The 21332-nt window shown below is 40.4% G+C and overlaps 1 protein-coding gene across 1 annotated transcript; it reads right to left on the reverse strand.

The window, feature by feature from the left end:
- Positions 1-772: 772 nt before the first annotated feature.
- On the reverse strand, positions 773-16695 carry CLDN1 (claudin 1). Its single transcript, XM_045811233.2, has 4 exons — positions 16229-16695; positions 7490-7654; positions 5176-5260; positions 773-3469 (listed from the first exon to the last, which is right to left on the reverse strand). The coding sequence occupies exons 1-4, from the start codon at positions 16449-16451 to the stop codon at positions 3307-3309; spliced, it is 636 nt and encodes a 211-aa protein (XP_045667189.1). The 5' UTR covers positions 16452-16695; the 3' UTR covers positions 773-3306.
- Between the last annotated feature and the right edge of the window lie 4637 nt (positions 16696-21332).

The raw sequence follows: 21332 nt of genomic DNA on the forward strand, positions 1-21332 counted from the left end.
CACAGAAGTGGATGTCTACTTGGTATGATTTACAATCCAGGCTTTTCCCTTAAGAGTTCTTGTCAGGAGCACCTAGGCATTTTATTTCCTCTCCAATGTCATGGGCCTGGACTCCACCCCCAGAGATTCAAATTCTGCAGAAAGAGTGTGGATTCTGATGCATGTGCTTAATTAGTTCAGATCAAACTGACCTTAGTCTCTCACTCATCTTGCTGAGGTCTAAAATTCCACACAGAGCTGCAATCATTTGTTGACAAGCCTATCTCTTTAATATGAAAATTGCCCAGGGAGAGGCTACAATTAAGGCTTTATCAATTATTGATATTTTCAGATAATGAGTGAATGTGTTTCATCACTTGCTTTCCTCAAAGGTAGTTTTGATAATAGTCATTGTAAAAACGATAATGGATTTCTAGCCTACCGTCTGTCCCTCTTCCACCTTTTGAGGAACACAACCACCTTAAGCTTGGACAATACTTTCCAGCAGGCTATTTTACCATTTAGTCATCCTTTGTAGCATATCCCTTGTTTGTGGATGAGGAAAATAAGGTAACTTCTCTTGGCATTCTCTTCTATCACCAGCCTTGATGAGGAAAAAACTCAGTTTGAGAGAAAAAGGACATTCAAGTGGGCAGAGTCACTCAGTTACTTGACAGATGGCCTAGAGGCACAATAGCGCTTTCCCAGGAACATACAGTGAGTCAGGTCCTATCCCAAACCATATCATCTTCCAAGCACGGCCATCTTGAAATAAATAATTAGGAAAACAAGCTAAGGATTTATTTTTTTATTAAAAAAAACCCCACAATTTGTTGAAAAAGAGTAATGCTTTATACAAATTCCCATTACAAAACTCCATAATATCTATTTGTCTGTTTCCAGGCACAGAAGCAGAGTACAAAAATATCAAAATTGGATAAATTCTGGTGTACCGATTCTGTTGGCCATTTTGGACTACCAATTTCTCTGTAGAGTTTAGCAACCAGTAACCACCATGCATTTACACTCAGACATCATTAGAACCTTTGTATGTAGCAAAGGCTCTTAATTATACCTTCTAAGAACACAGAGTTTCAGGTTTGGAAGACATACTAAGCTTTACTGGTGCATACCTTCATATGATGCAGTCCTTTGGATAACTCCCCCGATGTGGTTTCACTATGGATTACCATTCTCAAACTACCTATTTGAGCAGTGCTAGCTGCCAGCTAATGGCAACACTTCTGATAGAATCTTAATAGAAACTCACCTGTATACCCTTGCAAATTATCATAATTCAAAAAAAAAATCTTCCGTACTTTGGCTTTGCTGATGCTTACACTTCTGTTTCACCCATTACATCTGCAAACTTGTCCTAGGTCAAGTCTGCATTACTGAAAGGAGAAAGCTTAGATACAAAAAGCATCAGGCTATACTGATCAAAGAAACTAAGACTTCCTTAGAATCTTTTTCATTCAGTAAGCTGAATTTCACTTTAGTATCTCATCGTGTGAGAGATTAAGGCAAGAAACCCATTTCTTAGAATTTCTCTCTTCTCAGGGATTTGAAAAGCAATCCAAAACCAATGCACTTAAATCCTTAATTCTTTCCCCAGTACAGTACACACTTTTTTTAACCTTATAAAACCACATTTACATGTATCCCATCTTACTGCATCCCCACAACAGCCCTGTGAGGAAGGCAGGTCAGGAATTACAATCTCCTTCTTACAGATGAGGCACTAAATCTAGGGCAGCCAAGTGCCTTGCCCAAACTCACACAGTAATTGATAGCACCAAGACTCAAATCAGGTCTCCAGACACCAGAGCCAACACCTTTCCATTACATCATCTCGCTCAAGTGAAGTAGCAATTCCTCAGACAGGAAAACTAAGAGCAATTGTTAAAATGGAACAGAGAACCAATGGCATGTTAGACACAGCTCATAGAAAGGCAATGGTCCAATGAAGAAAGGAAGGTGCTGAACGATGTAAAAATGTGTGCATAGGTTTGATTCAGTGACTTAACAGCCAATTGAGCAAATAAAAACACTACTTAAGCATAGTTCATGTTCAAAGAATGAGCATAATCCCTACTAATTAATACTCACACCACCTCTACCAGCTGGTTAAGTATCATTATCTCAATTTGACAGATGGGAAAAGAGGAGAAAGATTAAGTGACTCGCTTACAGCTAGAGAGAGGATATTTGTCATCAGATTATCACTACAGGAAGTCTAGTACTTCATTCAGACAAATAGACATATGAGCCATTTTTTTTCTCTAAAAAGAGGTAAACTATACGATAATTACATATGAGGAAACAACACAGTTGAGAGGGATTGGGGGAGAAAATATAGTTTGAGGGGATATACAACTGTGAATAAGTAGCTTAAAAATTTGATCAATAAAATTGTGTTACAACACTTGGGAAAGTAGCACACAGCAACTCAATCAGACAAATATTTTCAAAGCAAATAAGAGCGTTGTAGGTCAGAGTACAGAAATCGTGTGGGAAGGTCAACAGGAGTATATCATCTGGTTTTGCAGAAAGACAGTCTCCCAAAGTTCTGATTTGTAAGAGATTCTTCCTGACTCAAGGAATTATAGTGTAGGCATATGAAATGTGTTATCAGATTCAAGATTTAAGCTCAACCTCATAAAAAAAAAAAGCATTAAGGATGATGAAACCACATTCTATAAGATCATAATCAAAATAATATAAAAGAAGCACGTGAAAAGGGCACATGTGAAGAAGTAAAAAATTTATACTTGGTAAAGCAGGTTAGGTCTTCTTTCAAAGATGCTAAAAGCTGATGAAAGAGGGAAAATGATATTTCACCTATTATATATGTGTCCATATAGAAGAAGAAAAATATACCAAATAAACTGCTTTTTTAATCAATATAGAATTAAATATATTTTTCTTTTTTTAGATATATTTTAAGTATACTGGTACCGACATAATGATAAGAGTTCTTGCTATCTAGCTTTTTATAGAAAAACATGTATATGTACATATCTATACATATTTAAGGAGCTCCCCCTCCCCACATTTGAGATGATTACTCAGTGGGAAGCAGTAATAAAAATGGAAAAGGCTTCCCTCTTGTATTGAGGAAAAGAGATAAAATAAGACTAAGCCATTTTTAGCAATGCAAATTTAAAAAAAAATATTTTTTTTTGTTTTTGCATTTGTTTGTTGTTGTTGTTTTTTGCAATATCACAGTTCAGACTAGTCGAAAGTCTAAGGTCCTAATGCCAATGACAGTATTTCAATGTCCATTTTCTATTTGTTCCAACAGTGTTGTCTCCTTTTACTTCTGTGTCACACGTAGTCCTTCCCACTGGAAGGTGCAGGTTTTGGATAGGGCCGTGGTGTTGGGTAAGATGTTGTTTTTCGGGGACAGGAGCAACAAAGTAGGGCACCTCCCAGAAGGCAGAGAGAGGCAGCAGCCCAGCCAGTGAAGAGAGCCTGACCAAATTCATACCTGAAAAGACAATGCATTAGTTTAGTCAATAAATCATTGGGAACTTTTGTAATATAATTAAGGAAGGATTTCAATATCATATTCATTATATTTTTTTCCACTGGGAAAAAAATTCCCCATGATCCCCTGGGGGAATTACTCTAAGATTCGTGAACACAGACACACCAGAATGTTTACACTGCAGTTGTAGGCACTTTGCAATACTAGCTCAGGCAATATGGCCTGCAACACCAGGTTAATCACACAAATATTTCCAAAGACATTACTACATGTAGGAAAATTGTGAAGCACGTTTATGTAATTTAGAAGTTGGGTTTGGACCGTGATTCCCAGGCTAAGACTTAACAATTATGCTATTTCCAAGTAGCAACCGTATTCTATAAAGAAATTGCTGGCAAGTGAGGGAGACTATTAGAATTTTCAATAGTTGATCCTAGGTACCTCTATAAACTGAAATCAGAAATGTATGGTTTCGTAAAAAAGACTTCTAAAAAATCCATGGACCATTCTAGATTAAGCTGATACAGCTGGGTGTATGGAGCCAGACTCCTGGGGAGAGGCTCTGTGAATGATGGCGGACATAGGGCAGAGCAGGGCTGGCCTTGAGTCCTGATGTAAATTCTGTACTGTTGCACTCCTGGCTAGTAACTTTACCCCCCAACCTTAAATTTCTGCTTCCCTTAAATCCCCCCTGCCTCACTAGATTGCTTTCAGGATCATGGGAAACAATGTAAATAATACATAGACAGTTAAACAAGCAATTTATAAAGTGCTTTCACATCCATTACTGATAAAAATTAAGCCTGTTGACTGCTCTCAGTTTCTGTCCCTACGTTGTAAGTCTTATAGATCTAAGGCTCCAACACGATCATGATCACTGCAGTTTATATTCTCCTAGTGTAGGTGATTATATGAAGAGAAGCACACCTTATCTCTCTGACCACGGGGATTCTGTATCCATTCATGCTAGCACTCGGCAAACAATAATTATGCCTTAACATCCTGACTCTGAATGAAGTTATTAAGCTTTAATGATGTGAACACAGTGAGACAAAGAGCCTTGACCCTGATCAAAGAGTGTTGTTACATGAGAGCCCAGAATCAGCTCTTTTATTTCTATAACTCACAATATAAATAAAAATGACTTTAGCAAAGCCAATTTTATGGTTGTGATGGAACATAAAATTTCAAAGTGGTATCTCAACTTATTTTTTCATAAATAAGTTAAATTGTGTTTTCCTAAATAAAATTAAACTATTGGGAATGAAGTATTATTCATTAACCCCTATAGTAGTACTATTTTTTTCAATCAATCATAAACCATGTGTTGTTACAAAAACTCACTCAATCAATCAAGTGTTGGACGTATTGGGACATACCTCAAAGAGGACATTTTAAATATGTTAACATCTTTATTGACAAAAAAAAATGAACCAGAAAAAAGGTACAGTATATAGTTGGAAAGTACAGAGCTTGGGAATTTTCTCCTTTCAAGTGCATTTTGTCATCAATATAGGTCGTTAAAGCAATTGTCAAACTCATTTTAACATGAGTCACAGGCCTTTCAGATTATTTTCAAGTTTGACTAAAATTTCACAAAGTTCTAGAAAGTAAATCTGAGAAGTTATGGTACTAGCTGGACTTTGAAGGAGATAAACAGGGTATTTTCTCAGAGAGCAAATCATTTTACACATGAATAGCATTACCTGGCATTGACTGGGGTCATGGGGTCATAAAATTCTTGAACAATTCTGTTGCCGTACCATGCTGTGGCAACTAAAACAGCCAGACCTACAGAAATTCAAAACAAAGACTATTAATCATTATGAAACAACGAGCATAGATATACAGCCCATTAAATTTATAAGCATTTTATAAGAATTAAATCTCATCAATAGTGCTGATATTTTTAATTTAGTCAGTTTTAATTTAGACAATTTTAACTTAGGGAAATTAAAGATTCAGACATGATTTATTCCAAATATTCTGTTAAGACAGGCAAAAATATTAGGTTGAAGTTGGGCATGGTTTATACTCTTCATGTCACCTTATTCACTTAAATAGTCCAAGGTCACGGGCACACATAATGCTTTTTTTTGAAACAATTCAACAGGTTGTTGTCAGTTAAGAACTCCTTCAAAGATATTGCTACACATTAGTGTACTACACTACTTTTGATAAAACCAATGTCCTTATTAGTATACACAGAGTCACTTGCAAAAGGGAAGATGAAAGCCCTTCTACATTTTTCTTGACCAAAATTCAGAATTTACATTTCTGCAGGACCAAAAGGGAAGGAAACAACTAGATAGCAGGGAAGAACAGGACCTGTCTCAGTATGGACCAGACCACCCAAATCCTACCGCCCCACTGGCCAGACATGTCATGTCTGGAGATTTGCTGAGGTCCTACACCAGATCAATTTACACAGCATCCTTTCAATTTCCCATGCGTTTCATATTTCAGTAATACCAGGGAAACTAGTCAACATAATTACTTCTATCATTTATAAGAAGTATAAAATATCTCAATATTTCTTATTCAAAGAAATTAAATAACTTCTTTGTATAGTCATTATACAAAACCATCAATATAAACAGATTAAATATTTCCATGCTACTTCCTCTTTCTCTCCCGGGTTGGCCCCCACCCCCCCACAACATCTGGTCCAATCCAATTGCCTCTAATACTTGACAGAAAACACTATTGCTTATTGCTTTTGGCTAATCAGATACACCATGAGAATGTTCTGGAACTTACCACCCTTACTCCCTAGGAAGTCCCTGAAACAGAAGTGGGGAGTGCTACAGTCACTTATAGGAGTTACAAGAAAGCAAGCAAAGGAAGGGTGCTATGCAGTATATTTATTCATAGCCTTTGGGATCAAACCATTGGGAATAAAATGCCATTCATGCTTTTTCTGACAGGAGCTATTTTGAATAAAATGAAAGACTGATGCCTTTAACCAAATCCTTAGTAAAGCCACAGACACTCTTTTCTTCATTATTGGTTAAATCCGCATATGATGCTGGGATAAAGGCTCCTAGAAAATCTTTTTCCAAAGAGAAAATGAGAAAAGAAATTCTAATTCTAGCTCTTCCTAATGGTAGATTATATCACTGGTCTCATTTTCAAAAATAATAGACTGCATATACTATATGATGTATATACACTGTATATAGTGTATATAGTAGTCTATTATTTTATGTATTTACACACACACCTACTGTTTTATATGCACACATACATATTATCTTATTTAATATAATCCTTATTATAGGGTTTTATAATGGAACCATCCGTGTCTTTTCCTGGTACTCATTTTCTCAAAGGTCACATGTGAAACTCCTCAAACGACACTTGAATAAAGCAACAAACGCATATGTGTTTTCTATGGAAAACATAACTTCATTCCTTCATCAAGGTTTTCTCTTTATTTACTCATCTAACCTAATTTCCTGCCATTCCAACCTCTACGTCCATTCCATTTGGCCTTGGTCTTCACTTATCTATAGCACATCCTGTTTATTCTGGAATCAGATCTATCTGGAATGCTGTCCTCATTTTTCTTCAAGAATCCCAATTCCGTCCATTTCTCACAGACCTGTATGATTCACACATTCTTCACATTCTCTGTCATAACTCCTCATCTTTGCCACATAATGTCTATGGAGACACTCCAGAAATTTTCTAATTTTATAGAATTGTTCCTTAATGCTTGCTAAATAGAAAATCTCTCTCTTTGCCTGGGACACTGGTTCTAGCAAACCAGTTGGCACCTGGAACCTCAGTGAATAGACCTGCCCACCATGAGCACAGATCTCAAAATTTCATTTGGATCCTATTTGAGAACATTTAAGTCAACTAGACATAAGGTTTCTATGCCTTCAAGATTTTAAAGGAACTGAAAGAATCAATCCAAGTACAACAAATCCAACAAAATCTAAGGAAACTCAAAGCTAGGTCTTTACCCACGCCGGAGACAGATTAGTAAGGTCACGGGGGCAGGGCCTCTCTTACCTGCAATAAGAAATATCACACCCCCAATGACAGCCATCCGCATCTTCTGCACCTCATCGTCTTCCAGGCACTTCATACACTTCATGCCAACAGTGGCCACAAAGATGGCTATAAGTCCCAGCAGGATGCCAATCACCATCAAAGCGCGGGTTGCTTGCAATGTACCTGGTGGGAAATATTTTAGAACACGTAAAAATCACGCTTAGGCCCACAAGAGAAGAGTGATTGAAGACCATGAATATTTCGATACTGTGTGGAAAAGATAAAAATGAACTAGGAGTCACGAGACCCTAGTTCCAATGATGTTTCTGCAGGTAACCAACACAGTTTCCACTCCAGGAAAACGAACGCCTGGCTGGATGCGAATAAGAAGCCCTCCAGCTCTCACATTTTATGTTTTCAATATGAACTTCAAATCCTCTGGAAAAATAATTAATGATCTGGTTGAATAGGTTTAGCAGAACTAATACATTGTTAATCCTCACTAACAGAGTATTTTAATTCTGAAATAACAATCATATGTATTATCCTTAATGTTAAACCAGTTATAATTAAAATGGCTTACAATATACTTTGGTAATAGTCAACAGCTTTATACTCCAGTCATCAAGCTTCAGAAAAAAAACAGGTGAATTTGGAAGATAAGTAATGAATTTCTCCAAGATTACCACGGCTGGATAAGTAACATTTGTATCTCCAGTGACTGGTCTGGGGGTGGGGGATATAAATGCCATTTTCTTAGAACCAAACAAAATAACCTTTGAGATGTTACTTTGGAACATGGTAGTTTCATATTCAGAGATATCACCAGTGTTCAAAACTATTAAACTGTCATGTTGTAAAATAGCAGACAATAATTTAATGTAGTATTTCTCAAGATTCCACTAATTTTCTCATTTCCTATTATTGTCATTGGTGTACTAAATCATGATACAGTCAGCTTTGGGAGATATGCCAGTATGTTTCTTAAAGAATAAAAACATGACAATATCATTGTGGTATAAAGGCACAGATTTAAAAAAATGAGCTGAAACTACTGTGGGTTAAATGAGTTTGATTAATTCTAGAGTTAATTCCTCCTTCGGGTAAAGATCATTATCTTATTGACAGTTTTTACATGTGACAATTATTTTTCCACATATAAATAGTATTTACATTGTAACAAACCATGTTATCTTGGGTGAGCTACTTATTATTCTTTGGGACCATGTTTCTATTATGTAAAGTGTGAATGATGATATCTCTAACCAGGGAGTTGGAACAATTTACTTCTTGACAGTCTTCAAAAGTGGCTGACATGATGGCAGGGTTCTGTATCTCACTACCACATTGATACCTAAGCTCAGTCTTATGATGTTCACGGTTGAAAACTTACAGTACCAATCATAATTAACTCCAGAGATTTCTAAAACATTCAATTGCAATTTGTTAATACTTATATCCTTGCCATAACCAGACAATCTCTGCTAAAATCACAATAACCTCTTTCTAAGAAGAATCAAAAGTATTTTTTTACTGTATCTGAGAGAGATTTTGGAAGCCAAGATACATTTTTACTTGATTTAAGTAAACAGCAAAACGGAGACACACCCCTTACATATCCAGTTCCTTGTAAACATGTGGGGCACACATGCACTCTACCCACACACTTCTCATAAGATTCCAGGGGAGTGTAAGAATTGCTGAATCAAAACACATGTTCCATGGACCTTGGGTTTCCCAGGAACTGAAGCTGCTTATAGGATTAGCATAAAACTTCTTCCTTGGATCACAAACAATACTGCGGCAAGAAGAGGAAAGTACCAAGGAATCCACCATTACGGCGTGTCCCTCCTTCTGATTTACCAAGAGTTTTTGCCAAGACAATCATTATGCGACAGGAAACTGAAAAGTAAAATAACTAAGTTCTTATACACAGCACAAATTTCAGATTTGGTCCTCAATGCCACTCAGAAGAAAGGCATTGCAGGCAAAAGAATGCTGGAAGGAGAGATGCTAAAAATCACAAAGATAATCCCCATGCCGGGAGGATAGGATGACTGGCCGTCTGTTTGCCTGGCACTGTCTTGGTTTTAAGACTGCAAGTCCCACCTCCTAAGAAGGACCTGAATCCTGAACAAATGGGGACAGCTGGTCACTCTACTGAAGGATGAGAGAATATGACAAAAACGGAGGTGCGTTTAGCGTGATGGTCAGAAAGCTTAGATCCTGCAGGGCTTGGCAAGCTAGGGTAAGGTGTTCGGTGTTTATTCTAAGTGTAATCAGAAGTCATTGTAGGGTTTTAAAGAAGGGGTGGCAAGGTTTTTACCTTCAGTACAGAGAGCACAATTAGTAAACAGTCTTCCTATGCTAAACCTTCAAATACACATAGCCTTCCACATCTCTCAGCCACTTTTGTTTTTCTCATAAACACTCAATTTTCCAAACTTTCTTAATCACCTTTATTGTGAATCTCTGATCTCTCTCCAAGTTTTCCACTTTGTTTCAGTTGTAGGGCCCCTAACCTGACCCAGCTCCTATAACAATCATTCTGATGTGCACTTCACGGAAAAACAGCAGGCCACCAGCCCAGCAGGTCCCAGCACTTGGATCACAAGGTATTCTTCACGAGGAGTCGACTGGGCCTCTCAGTCTCATGAGTCAGACTTGCATAAAACCACCCAGGCAGGGAGCACACACAGATAAACTACTCCTGGCTCCATCCGGGCTCACCTGGAATGATCTAACATTCAGAGTTTTCATCTCTGAGTTTTTCCCCTTCAAATTCTCCAGGAAAGCACACGTGATGTATGCCATACCCATTTTATTTTTTCCACCTCTTTCACAAAGTTTCTAAAGGGGACGAGGCAGATATTTTGTTCTGTTCACTGACGAAACCCCCCTATGTTTTATTTCTTTACAGAATCATGACTTATTTGAATAATGTACAAAAAATAATGGAGGATATGGGGAAAGAATTCTTAGGAGCCATAGAAGCCATCTAGAGCAGGGGATCGTGTTTTATTTTTAAAAATCTGATAAAGCAAGAACATTATTTTTTAAAAGATTTTATTTACTTATTTATTTGTTTGTTTGTTTGTTTGTTTGTCAGAGAGAGAGACAGCACAAGCAGGGGGAGCGGCAGGCAGAGAGAGAAGTAGACTCCCCGCTGAGCAAGGAGCCCAGTTCGGGGCTGGATTCCAGAACCCGGGGATCATGACCCAAGCCAAAGGCAGCTGCTTAACTGACTGAACCACCCAGGTGCCCCAAGCAAGAGCATTATTTTGCAAAGCAATATTTCTCATCTACATCTTGGCATCCACCGACTTAGAAAATTTCTTTGTATTTTACAATACTGAATGGGCATCAAACACAAAAATCTCATCTTGCTCCAGTGGAGACAGCTGGATGAATTCTTAACTATAGTGATATGTAGGGGTGGGGTGAGGGGATGCTAAAGAAAAAAAAACAGGGTGAGAATCATAACAACATGAAAACTCACTAGTCAGGTATATGTAACAATGGATTACAAAGTCAGAGTAAGCAAGTGTTGTGTTACAAGTTATGAGGGTTTTATGTGGAGATAGAATCTAAATTGCACAGTTTTAAGCTGGAACCAGATGAATCCTTCAAATTAAGGTCTTATGGAAGCCTTTTAAGTCAGAGATCTAAAATATGTAATTGTGAGCTCCTTGATGTCTTGGGCCAGAAATTTTTCAGTCTAAAACACTAAGAACAGTACCTGGCAGGCTACATGAATTATTCAATCTGTGTTCAATTAATTCAAATTAGCACATGTTTTTATTTTTTCAAAATTGCACTAATATGATAGGGAAAAATACTTAATCTCTTGTGGTTAGCTTAATCTTTGATATACTACTGAGAAATGCCTCCCTAGTGAGCCTGCAGATAATAACATTTTGCTATATAAAGCCAAACTTAGTTGTAATCATTGAAAGCCAGAAACTTAGACAAGAAGGGAACAAATCATACTTTTTGCTTAACTTGATTTTTTTTTTAATTTTCAAAAATTGTAAAATTCTGCATTGAATGAGGTTCCGAGATAAAGTTTTTCTCCCTAGTGGAAGGATGATCAGCAGAGGAGAGAAGTTGAGAAATATTTGAAAGCCACAAAATAACATTTTGGACCAGAGAGATACAGGACAGCCTTGAATCATTAACTCTGAGCTGGTCTAATTGGATCAACTCTAGAAGCATATACGTTCCTTGCCTGGCCCTTTAAATTTGGAGATATTGTTACAATATCATTATCACTGACTAAAGTTGTCTGTGGAGAAAATGGTTAGCAAACATTCAAAAAGTTACACTATTGTTTCCCATCATTATTCAGCAGTGGATAGAGGAGGCAGTCTTTTAATTACATTTAGCTAGACCGATAATCTTGAGATTAAAGACCCCCTAAGGAGTTCTCACCACTTTCAACCTGAAAGTATAATTTGAAAAAATACTTACAAAGATCTCTACTTACAAGACAAGAAATGAGTGAGAAGTTACTGATCTACTACAGTTGGGTTAATCAACATAAGTGTAGAAAGACAAGCACAGGCAAGTATGTCATTTTTTTTTCTTCTAAAGGTTTGTAAAAGTCTAACTATACAAGCAGCAGGATCTCCTATAAATACCTGGCATTGTTTATGTTACTTACTGGCCATATGGCTTATATTCTTGGATCAAACAAAACTGATTTTAATTAAATCTGCATCCTCTTATAGTCCCCTTTGCATGAGTGGTTGCTTAATAAGTATTAGACAAGTAAATGAACTGACCATTAGAACAAAAATGTTCTCTTCTCTGCAGTTGAATGAGCTCATCAGAGACTGTCGCAAACTATACTCCCATGGCTTTTTCACTTGCACTCAAGTTCAGTTTCTCAGGAGAGTCATTGTTAGGATTTCCAGTTTATTAGTACATAAGCTGGTGGCCACTCGGTAGGACCTCAGTACAGCACCCCAGTCAGTAACTGAAGTGGTCTGGGATGAGGCAGGACTTACCACTTTTCAGGATGTCCTCAGTAGCTTTGCTATCTTTTTGCTTGTTTCTCAAAGAAATTGCCTCATGATTAAATTTATGCTTCTATATTCCACTTACCCATAACTCCAATCAAGGAAACCTAAACTATGCCACTTGCTTCTTTGTTTTCCATCATGGCAGGTGGTAACAAAGAATGTTGACACTGGAAGGATTCAACATTGGCACCTTATAAATCATCTTAGCTGTTATCCCTGGAAGCACAAATAGGGCCCGGCTCACATTTGTTAAGTGGATGAATGAATCGTGGATTCATCTCCCCATTCCTCTTACTCTGCCCTATTTTACAAGTAAGGCTTATAAAAATAAGCCCCATTTTATTTCTTTTCAGCCCAGAGAAATCAAGTGGCTTACCATAATATACATAGCTAGTGAGTGCAAATCCAGGGTCAGAATTGAGAACTTCTGATCTCAGGCTTGGATTTTTTTTCCCTCTATTTCCATCATTCCAAGAGTCAGAACTAATTCATGAAACAGATTTGAACACCAGTGGCTCCTTGAACACCCATGGGATGTAGGAGGCATTATGCAGTCTGGGGAAGTATAAGTAGGTACCTTTTTCTCCACCTATGCTTTCAAGACTTTCAAGACTTTAAAATCCAAGTCAGTGATTTCGTCTCTTTGACTGAGCCTGACATCATGGGGAGAGTGCTGGGAAACCTCACTGACAGCCAATACTCATTAAGCACACCTACACACATGTGGATTCATGCAAAGCAAGTTGAACAGGCTAGAGGAGCTTATAAACAAATTACAGAATCCCAAGGTTAGATGAGACTTAGAGAGAGTCTAGCCTAACCTTCCATTTGTCTGGTGCTTGGATTTTCCCTACAGCATTCCTACAAAATGCTTACTTCTCTGCTTGCACACCTCCCACAATGCAACCTCCCAGGACAGCCCAATCTTTGGTCAGCTTTAGCTATTAAAACCAAGCAAGAAGAAACAATTAACTAAGTACCTAAAATAGGCGCAAGCTTGCCAAAAGTTTGAGAATTGGATCAACACAAGGCAAGATGTACTGTTTAATCCAGACAAAGTCGACTGCAGCTGTACCTGGCACTGCCCTTTGTATGTGCCAACTCTCAGCTGCAGGAGTCATCAGCCTCAATAAACATCTCATATTTGCGATGGAATTGAAATTATCTCAGCCATAGTAAACCACAATACACAGTGTAACATTATTCCCCCCAGGGAAGCTTCTCAGTTACATTTTCAGAAATTGTTCTGCAAGAACCACCTAAAAGAAGCCCTGTTGAATCTCATTTCTTATATTGGTTTAAACACCCTATAACTCTTTACATATTTTATTAATGTCATGTGGTTTTTATAGCTGACACTAGTTAGAGCAGGGGATCAAGGGCTTTTAACACAACTAGTGCTACAAGCCTTGATAAATTTCTATATCTTCACTCTAAGATGCCAAGTGAGATCCACTGGCAAAGAGAAGAAGATAGGATTTCAGGAAACTTCTAGCCAAGCTGTAAGCTAAAAGTACTTCCTGGAATGCAACCCTTTACAAGGAAAGCTACTCACATCTAGGATAATCCTGTTCTCTTCTAGACATCACAAAATTACACCAAAACCAGCCAATGAATCACCACCCCAGGTCTCTCCATCAGAGGAGAGTGAGGACCACTGCCCAGGCAGAGAAATGGCTCCCTGGTCTCTGTTCAAAGGCACCCAGTGAGTCAGTGGCAGGTTGGGAGAGCACCTGTGAGTCAAGGCTACCTCTTCTGGGAATCAGTTTTGAGAGAAAGGCCTCAGCTCCACCTTGAATAAACCCTGGTTTTAACCAAAACAAAAAGAGGAATCTGATCTGGAGTTAAAAAAAAAATCATCTGGAAGAGAGCTCTAAAATCTGTATGGGGGAGGGGGTATTGTTTAGTTCTTCCACTACACCTTCAAAACCTGTAACAACTATAGTAACTAGGAACAAATGAAATTAAAACATTTTAACACATTATCATGCATAGCGATGACCTGTTGCAGTGGATCAACTTGGTCATGGATTCTATTTGGTCGTGTACGGAAGTAAAAGGAAACCTATTTAAACATATTGAAAATGAACTGTTTTGATCAGAAGAATCAGAGAATGCTCTGGAATTGCTCTTAAAACCTCTCCATCTGCCAAGTCCTCGACATGACACCCAAAATGCCCAATACCATTTTCTCACATGCATTTGTCTTTTCATGGGGAGATTCAATGATTGTATAGAGGGGTGTATTTAATACACTTCTTATATTTGGTATAAAGGGGATCCTAATATGGGAGCTTTGAAAAGTTGGAGCGACAACACTCAAACCACCATTGACTAACCAAATCCCACAGGTGTGCAAGCTGTTTAAACAGATTCAGAACAGATTTAAAAACTCTAAGCTGTATGGTTTTTGAAAAAACCACAGGCTGGAGGTGGACAGAGCGACTGAAGGAAGCTTGAGCAATGGCAACATGGCTCACCCTCAGCACACAAGATGGGCTGGTGGACAGGCTGGTTTGTCCAGGCAAAGACTAAGGAAGCTTTTCTCAAGTTAGTTTGAGGGCATGAGAGACAAAGGTGCAGGACAACTAACACAGTATCTCCAGGAAGGTACTCCAGCCATGAATTAGTATGACCTAAGTAAGTGGGAATTTAATGAGTTTCTAAAAAGGCACTCACAACCTTTTACCTAAAAAAATAAAAGTAAAAAGGCCATCCTATCATCCTTCCTCCCCATCACCCTTAGAAATCTCTCTCTCAACATAATTCTTTCCAACTTGACCGAAGAATGGACATCCGTTACACAGAAATTCCTTTAAGGAAGATGGAAGCTTGGAGAAGACCAACCATTTCTCTCACTACCTTCCTCCCTGGCTGCGCTCTGCCCTCAGGAACGGAGTCTCTTCCATTGCATTTTCTGCAGTGCCTTCTCTCTCCTTCATATTATGGTGGGAGCGTACTTAGAACTTTTCTTTCTTGTCACCCTTTTCCACCTGCCACCAAATTTCACTTTCCAAAGTAACACTACACAATCTGCCTCTTCTGCAGACTCCTGGCTTCAGGGGAATCTCAAGAGGCTTCTTGAAGGAGTCATGGAAGAGGATGCAAAGGAAACTCCCCATACTTACTGGATCTTAAAAACCAAAAGAATCAAAAGATTCAAGCTCAAATGTGAGTAGTAGACACTATGTTGGGACATTCCATGTAGGAATGTGACTTTTACTATGAAAATTCATAGTAAAGATAGATTTACAGCCCCCCCCCCCATTTACCTAAAACTTTAGGATTATCTATTAATTATAGAATCCGGAAGAACTAACAGGCTCCAAGATTTTCAAAGCATACTGTTTTCTTGTCCAAACCCCACCATTCTTCAATTTATACAGAATCTTACAATGTCCAGGACAAGCCTAAGAGCTCAAGTTGGAGGTTGGCCTCTACGCCCTCAATCTCCACCTCACTCTCATGGGAATTTAAGATGAAACCACACCTAGAGGAAAAGTGTCACCTGGCAAGTTAGAGGAAAAACCAGAGCTGAGGCCAGGGCTTCTCTTTTTCCCAAGCCACAGTTCTCTCGCTTCCTCACGGCAAAGCACATGATCAGAAGACTTGATCAACTGATGTTTCATCGTAATTACACCACAGAATCAATTGGTAGCCACTACCCCAAAGCGGAACCACTGGGGGGCTGGGGTCTCAGGTTCAGGGCCGTGGGGGTGGGGAAGGCACTCACTGTTCAGATTCAGCAAGGAGTCGAAGACTTTGCACTGAATCTGCCCGGTGCTCTGCGACACGCAGGACATCCACAGCCCCTCGTAGATGGCCTGGGCCGTCACGATGTTGTCCCCCGCGTAGGAGTAAATCTTCCACTGGGGCAGTGCGGTGCTGACAATGGAGCCGATCCAGCCCAGGAAGGCCAGGATGAAACCTAAGAGCTGCAGCCCCGCGTTGGCCATGGCTCGCTCTGGCGCCCGCGCTGGCTCAGGGGTGGCAGGTGCAGAAGGCGGAGTTGGCAGGTGCGCGCCGGGGACTCCCCGGAGTGACGGAGCCGCGCGGAGGAAGTTACTGCGGATAGCCCTGCTCCCTGAGCTGCCACTGGAGAAGTTTGGGTCCGGGTCCCGTCTGGGTCGGCGCTGGAGTCGGGACGCGAGAAGCTGCGTTGCTCCTAGGCTCCGGGACTGAGACGCCAACCCTCTGGGCGCCGCGATTTAAAGCAGCTCCTCCCCCGGCCCGCCGGCCGCCGCGCAGCGCCCCCTGGCGGTTTCAGGGCGGCTGGCTGGGAAAGCGGCGGGGCCGCGGGAGCCCGTGATGGCCAAAGGATCCTGGGCAGGAAGGTCCCGCCCAGCCCACGGTGTGGGGACTCCCTGGGGAGGATCAGATCTGCAAGGTGCTCCCGTCTTCGGCCCCTCTCATTTCCTTCCTTCCTCTTTTTCCTCTTGTGAGCCTTCTCAGGCTTTCCATTCATTAAATCTACATTTATCCAAAAAGAACTCAGTATGTGGAAACACTGAAAATTCATAACAATGAAAAATAGAGGCCTCAAGAGACCCACGGTTTCATTTTTAACTTTATTTCACTATCTTATCAAAAGGCATTTTCTGTCTATCCCCACGACACCTCCCCTCCCTCACACACACTTCTCTCCCTTTTGGTCATCATCCCCCACCCTCCACCTTCTTTCCTCCTTCTGTCCCCTTCTGCCCTTCATGGAAAGAATATCGTATATTCTGCATGCGTTGTAAGAAATCTTTGTACTTTATAGATCAGGAAACTGAGACTCAGAGGGGAAACGTGGTTTTCATAAGATCACACGGCATGTTAGTAGCATATCTGTACTCGGTTCTCAGACCACTCTGCTTTCCACTACATCTCAAATCGACCTGAATACATACCCTTTAATCTATTATCATCCTTACGAAAATGCAGCCCACTCCCTCACCCCTACACACACGCACATACACACACACACACACACACACACACACTCACACACGAGCCTCTTTCCTGCAGTATTTTGTCTTAGAACAGTGATTACTTCTCAGTGGGATCTGGCCAATGGGCACACTCCATGTCCCAAAGAGTTTTTTATTAATGAATTATCAGACAACCATTCATCAAATGTGAGAGCATCTAAAAAGTCTTGCCCCAGAGAAAAGAGAACTGGGCTGGGATTTAGGAAGTCAGCATCCTGGTTCCATGTTTTGCAGTGACTGGCTGGGGCCACCCCTTCAGGTTTTCGTCCGGCTGAGCCTGCAGTTTCCCTCCATGGGTTTCTAAAGCTTCCTTCTTTGTAGTTACTCAGAAGTGATCTTGTGGTTTGGAATAATTAAAATGTTTTCCCAACTGCTTTTTGTGTATGGTTCAAGTGTGGTGGGAGGAGAAGCTTCTATGATTTTAGTAAAAACAGAAGCCCATGGGAGGCAGAATAAACACGCTAAGGAGAAAACAAGATATGTTCCCATATTTACTATGAAAACTGCCAGGTGGTACATGACAATCTCTATACCTTCTGCTCAACTTTGCTGTGAACCCAAAGCTGCCTTTAAAGGAAAGTCTATATAAAGGAAAGTCTATATAAAAGTAACAACAACAACAACAAACACAAAAAAGTGAAAACCCCACCAACCTCATTTCCACCTGGCTGTCTCCAGATATCCTTTGAAGGTTTAAGTCCAAAGGACCAAAGGACAGATCTGCATGGAAATTTGGGGACTAGCAATGAAGAAGGTACCACATGAGCTGGAGGAAGAGGTTTCATTCAGAGTAAGCCACATTAAAATAAGTGAGTGTTCTCCTTCTTCTGAAAGTCTTCTCAGACTCCAGGAATTCTCCCAGTCAGCTTTGAAGGGCAGGACTGCATCCAGGTTGAGTCCCCAGAGTCTGAGCCTGAAGTGAGTGATTTTTCCAGGTTGAGGTAGATGCTCTGTGGGCACCTGTGGGTGTGGGGGAGGGGTATCCATCACATTTGATTTATCTATTCTTCAGGAATATTTAGCTCAAAGGAGGTTCTCGGAATTTGTTATAGGACTAGACCACTACCATGTGAATCATATATTTTGGTGGTGGTGTTGTTCTAGTCAATTCAGAATTAAAACTGTTCTCATTTTTTTTTCTTGGTTGCTTAGATTGGAATAATGAAGGCAAGATTTGTGTTCAATGAATAGACTTGTCCTCAGATCCTTTTCATCTGCAGTGGGACCTGTTTCTATCAACCTACAGTTTTCAGGGAATTGAAAGTATGAATTTTGTGGTCAGTATGGCCCCATGTTTTGTTTTTGTTTTATTTCAGGGCTGTGTGAGGCTGATTACTTCATTGCCCACAACCTTGTTTGTGAGGCTGTGGCGTATGCTGTTTACTCCCCTGTGTTCCATGCCCATCTCTGGCATCCCTAATCCTGTCTAGTTTTCTGTCCTTCCCTCAGTGCGCAGATAGGTGAGATAATGGCTCAGCATAAATCCATTGACTTAAGAGGAAAAACAACTGACAAACATTGGTCTCTAATATATAAAGCATAAACAATGGAGGCAGCACTGTGACCAAGAAGTTTCTAGAAAGGTTGGTGATGGCATGACAAATGTCTTGGCCTGTTGAGTAAGATCTCCTACGTCCCCTTAAACAAATGACTTCCTTTCTCCTCTCAATTTTCCTACCAATAAAAATTAGGAATTGACTTCTAAAAGGTCACCCAAGTGTAAAGCTTTATGACTCTAAGTAATAATAGCTGACCCTTGTGGATAACATACTATTATTACCAGATGTTGAGTTCAGACTTTTATATGCTCTACCCCCTGCGTGAAGGTGACAGAGATATAGAGATGTCAGATCACTCACCCAGGATTATATTTGGTAAATGGCAGCTCTGGGATCCCAAACTACACACCTCGGCCTGGAGCACGAGCCATTAAGCACACTCCTACAGCAGTTCCCTGTGTGAACCAAATCAACTAAGGACCATTGGCTTTTAGGGCTTATCCATCCTTTATCATGTGTTTCTGCCCTAGTGAGGTGCTCCATCCTGTGACTGCTCCTTCCAGACTTTTCTCCATCTGTTCTGCTGCCCACTAAGATCCACACCCGGGGGATTCAGATCCTACAGAGGGGGTGTTGCTGCCAGGGAGGGATGTATGGATGAAAAGAACAAATAATCTGCTGGTTTACTCTGTGTCCACTTGTGGCTGATGCCTGGGCTCAGCCACCATCCCAAGAACCAGGAATAAGTTTGAGAGATACACCAAGAGATGAGAGTAGAGGTGAGACTAAGGCTCAGACAGGGCAGGCAAAGAAACACAGTCTCAAAGGGCAGTGTGACAGACTCTCAGAAACAAGTGATAAGTACAAAGGCATCAGGAGGTAACTTTTTCCCTTAGTGGCCATGCATGCGAACACCGACTTTTCAGACTTCTCAGGTGGTAAAAGCAGAATGGATGGACACACTTTTCTTAAAAGATTTTATTTATTTATTTATTTGACAGAGAGACAGAGAGAGAGAGAGAGAGAGCACACGCACAAGCAGAGGGAGCAGGAGAGGGAGAAGCAGGCTTCCTGCTGAGCAGGGAGCCTGATGTGGGTCTTGATCCCAGGACCTTGGGATCATGACCTGAGCTGAAGGCAGACACTAACTGAGAGAGCCACCCAGGTGCCCTGGATGGACACATTTCTAACTAAACAATCTGTTGTATAATTATTTAGGGCTTGAGAGAGTGATCAGAGTACAAATGTGAGAATTGAGCATGAATTTTAGTGTTCGGAACATAAAGGTCACCAACTGTTGGTGCATACCTATCATAACTGCTTGAAATAGCCCTTTGAATCTCCTTGCAGTTTTTGAGAGGTTAGTGAGGTGTAAGTGGTTAAAAGGACAAACTTTTGAACCCTAGGTCTATCACTTACTAATTGAGGAACCTTGGAACATTCGTACAACACACTTGGGCCTTAGATTTTTTTTCTCTTTCACATGAGTAAAACTCTCCTTCATCATGTTATGATCATTAAGCAAGTTCATACATGTGCATTAATTGGAATGTAGTTAGTACATAAGAAGCACATGAAATGGGGGCGCCTGGGTGGCTCAGTCTGTTAAGCGTCTGCCTTCGGCTCAGGTCATGATCCCTGGATCCTGGGATGGAGCCCCACATCGGGCTCCCTCCTCAGCGGGGAGCCTGCTTCTCCCTCCCCCTCTGCCTGCCACTCTCCCTGCTTGTGCTCTCTCTCTGTGTCAAATGAATAAATAAAATCTTAAAAAAAAAGCATCACATGAAATGGGGTTATTCCTTATTATTATTATTTCAAGCAGAACAGATATGTCTGATTTGCTAACAGTACCATTTACTGATGACCCTCACATGCGTTCAGGAAGTCTCCTTTTCTTGCCTGGATTCTATTAGAATCCCACTTAATGCCACGGTTAAATCATGGTGACAGGATATGTGGGGTTTCTAGCAGGCAGATGCAATTTTGTATTCAGAAATGGACAAGGCAGCAAGGAGAGGAATGGGGGCTTTAGATGAGGTTTTCAAGCCCCATCTCCAGGCCCTGGACAGCTTTCCCTCTGTGTAGTTTCCATGGCAATGACTACAGGCCGAGGGGCTCTCTGAGAAGGGGTGGAACAAGAGCAGAGAGAGGATGGAGACGTGGAGCCAAATAACTCTTGCAGATCAGCGTGGCTCTTCTGATGGTCAGGCAGAAAAATCCTTGGTTTAAGATTGTTATGAAGTCTCTGCCTTATCATGTGGATGCACAGCTCCCCCTTACACCCTCCCCTCAGCTCCCAGCCTGGCAGTGCTATCTCTTCAGAAAAGGGGAAAAAAGGTGGCATTTCTGCCATAAAATCTAGACT

The sequence above is a fragment of the Ursus americanus genome, chromosome 4, assembly GCF_024610735.1.
Source record: "Ursus americanus isolate L20-20 chromosome 4, mUrsAme1.1.p, whole genome shotgun sequence".
NCBI lineage: Eukaryota > Metazoa > Chordata > Mammalia > Carnivora > Ursidae > Ursus > Ursus americanus.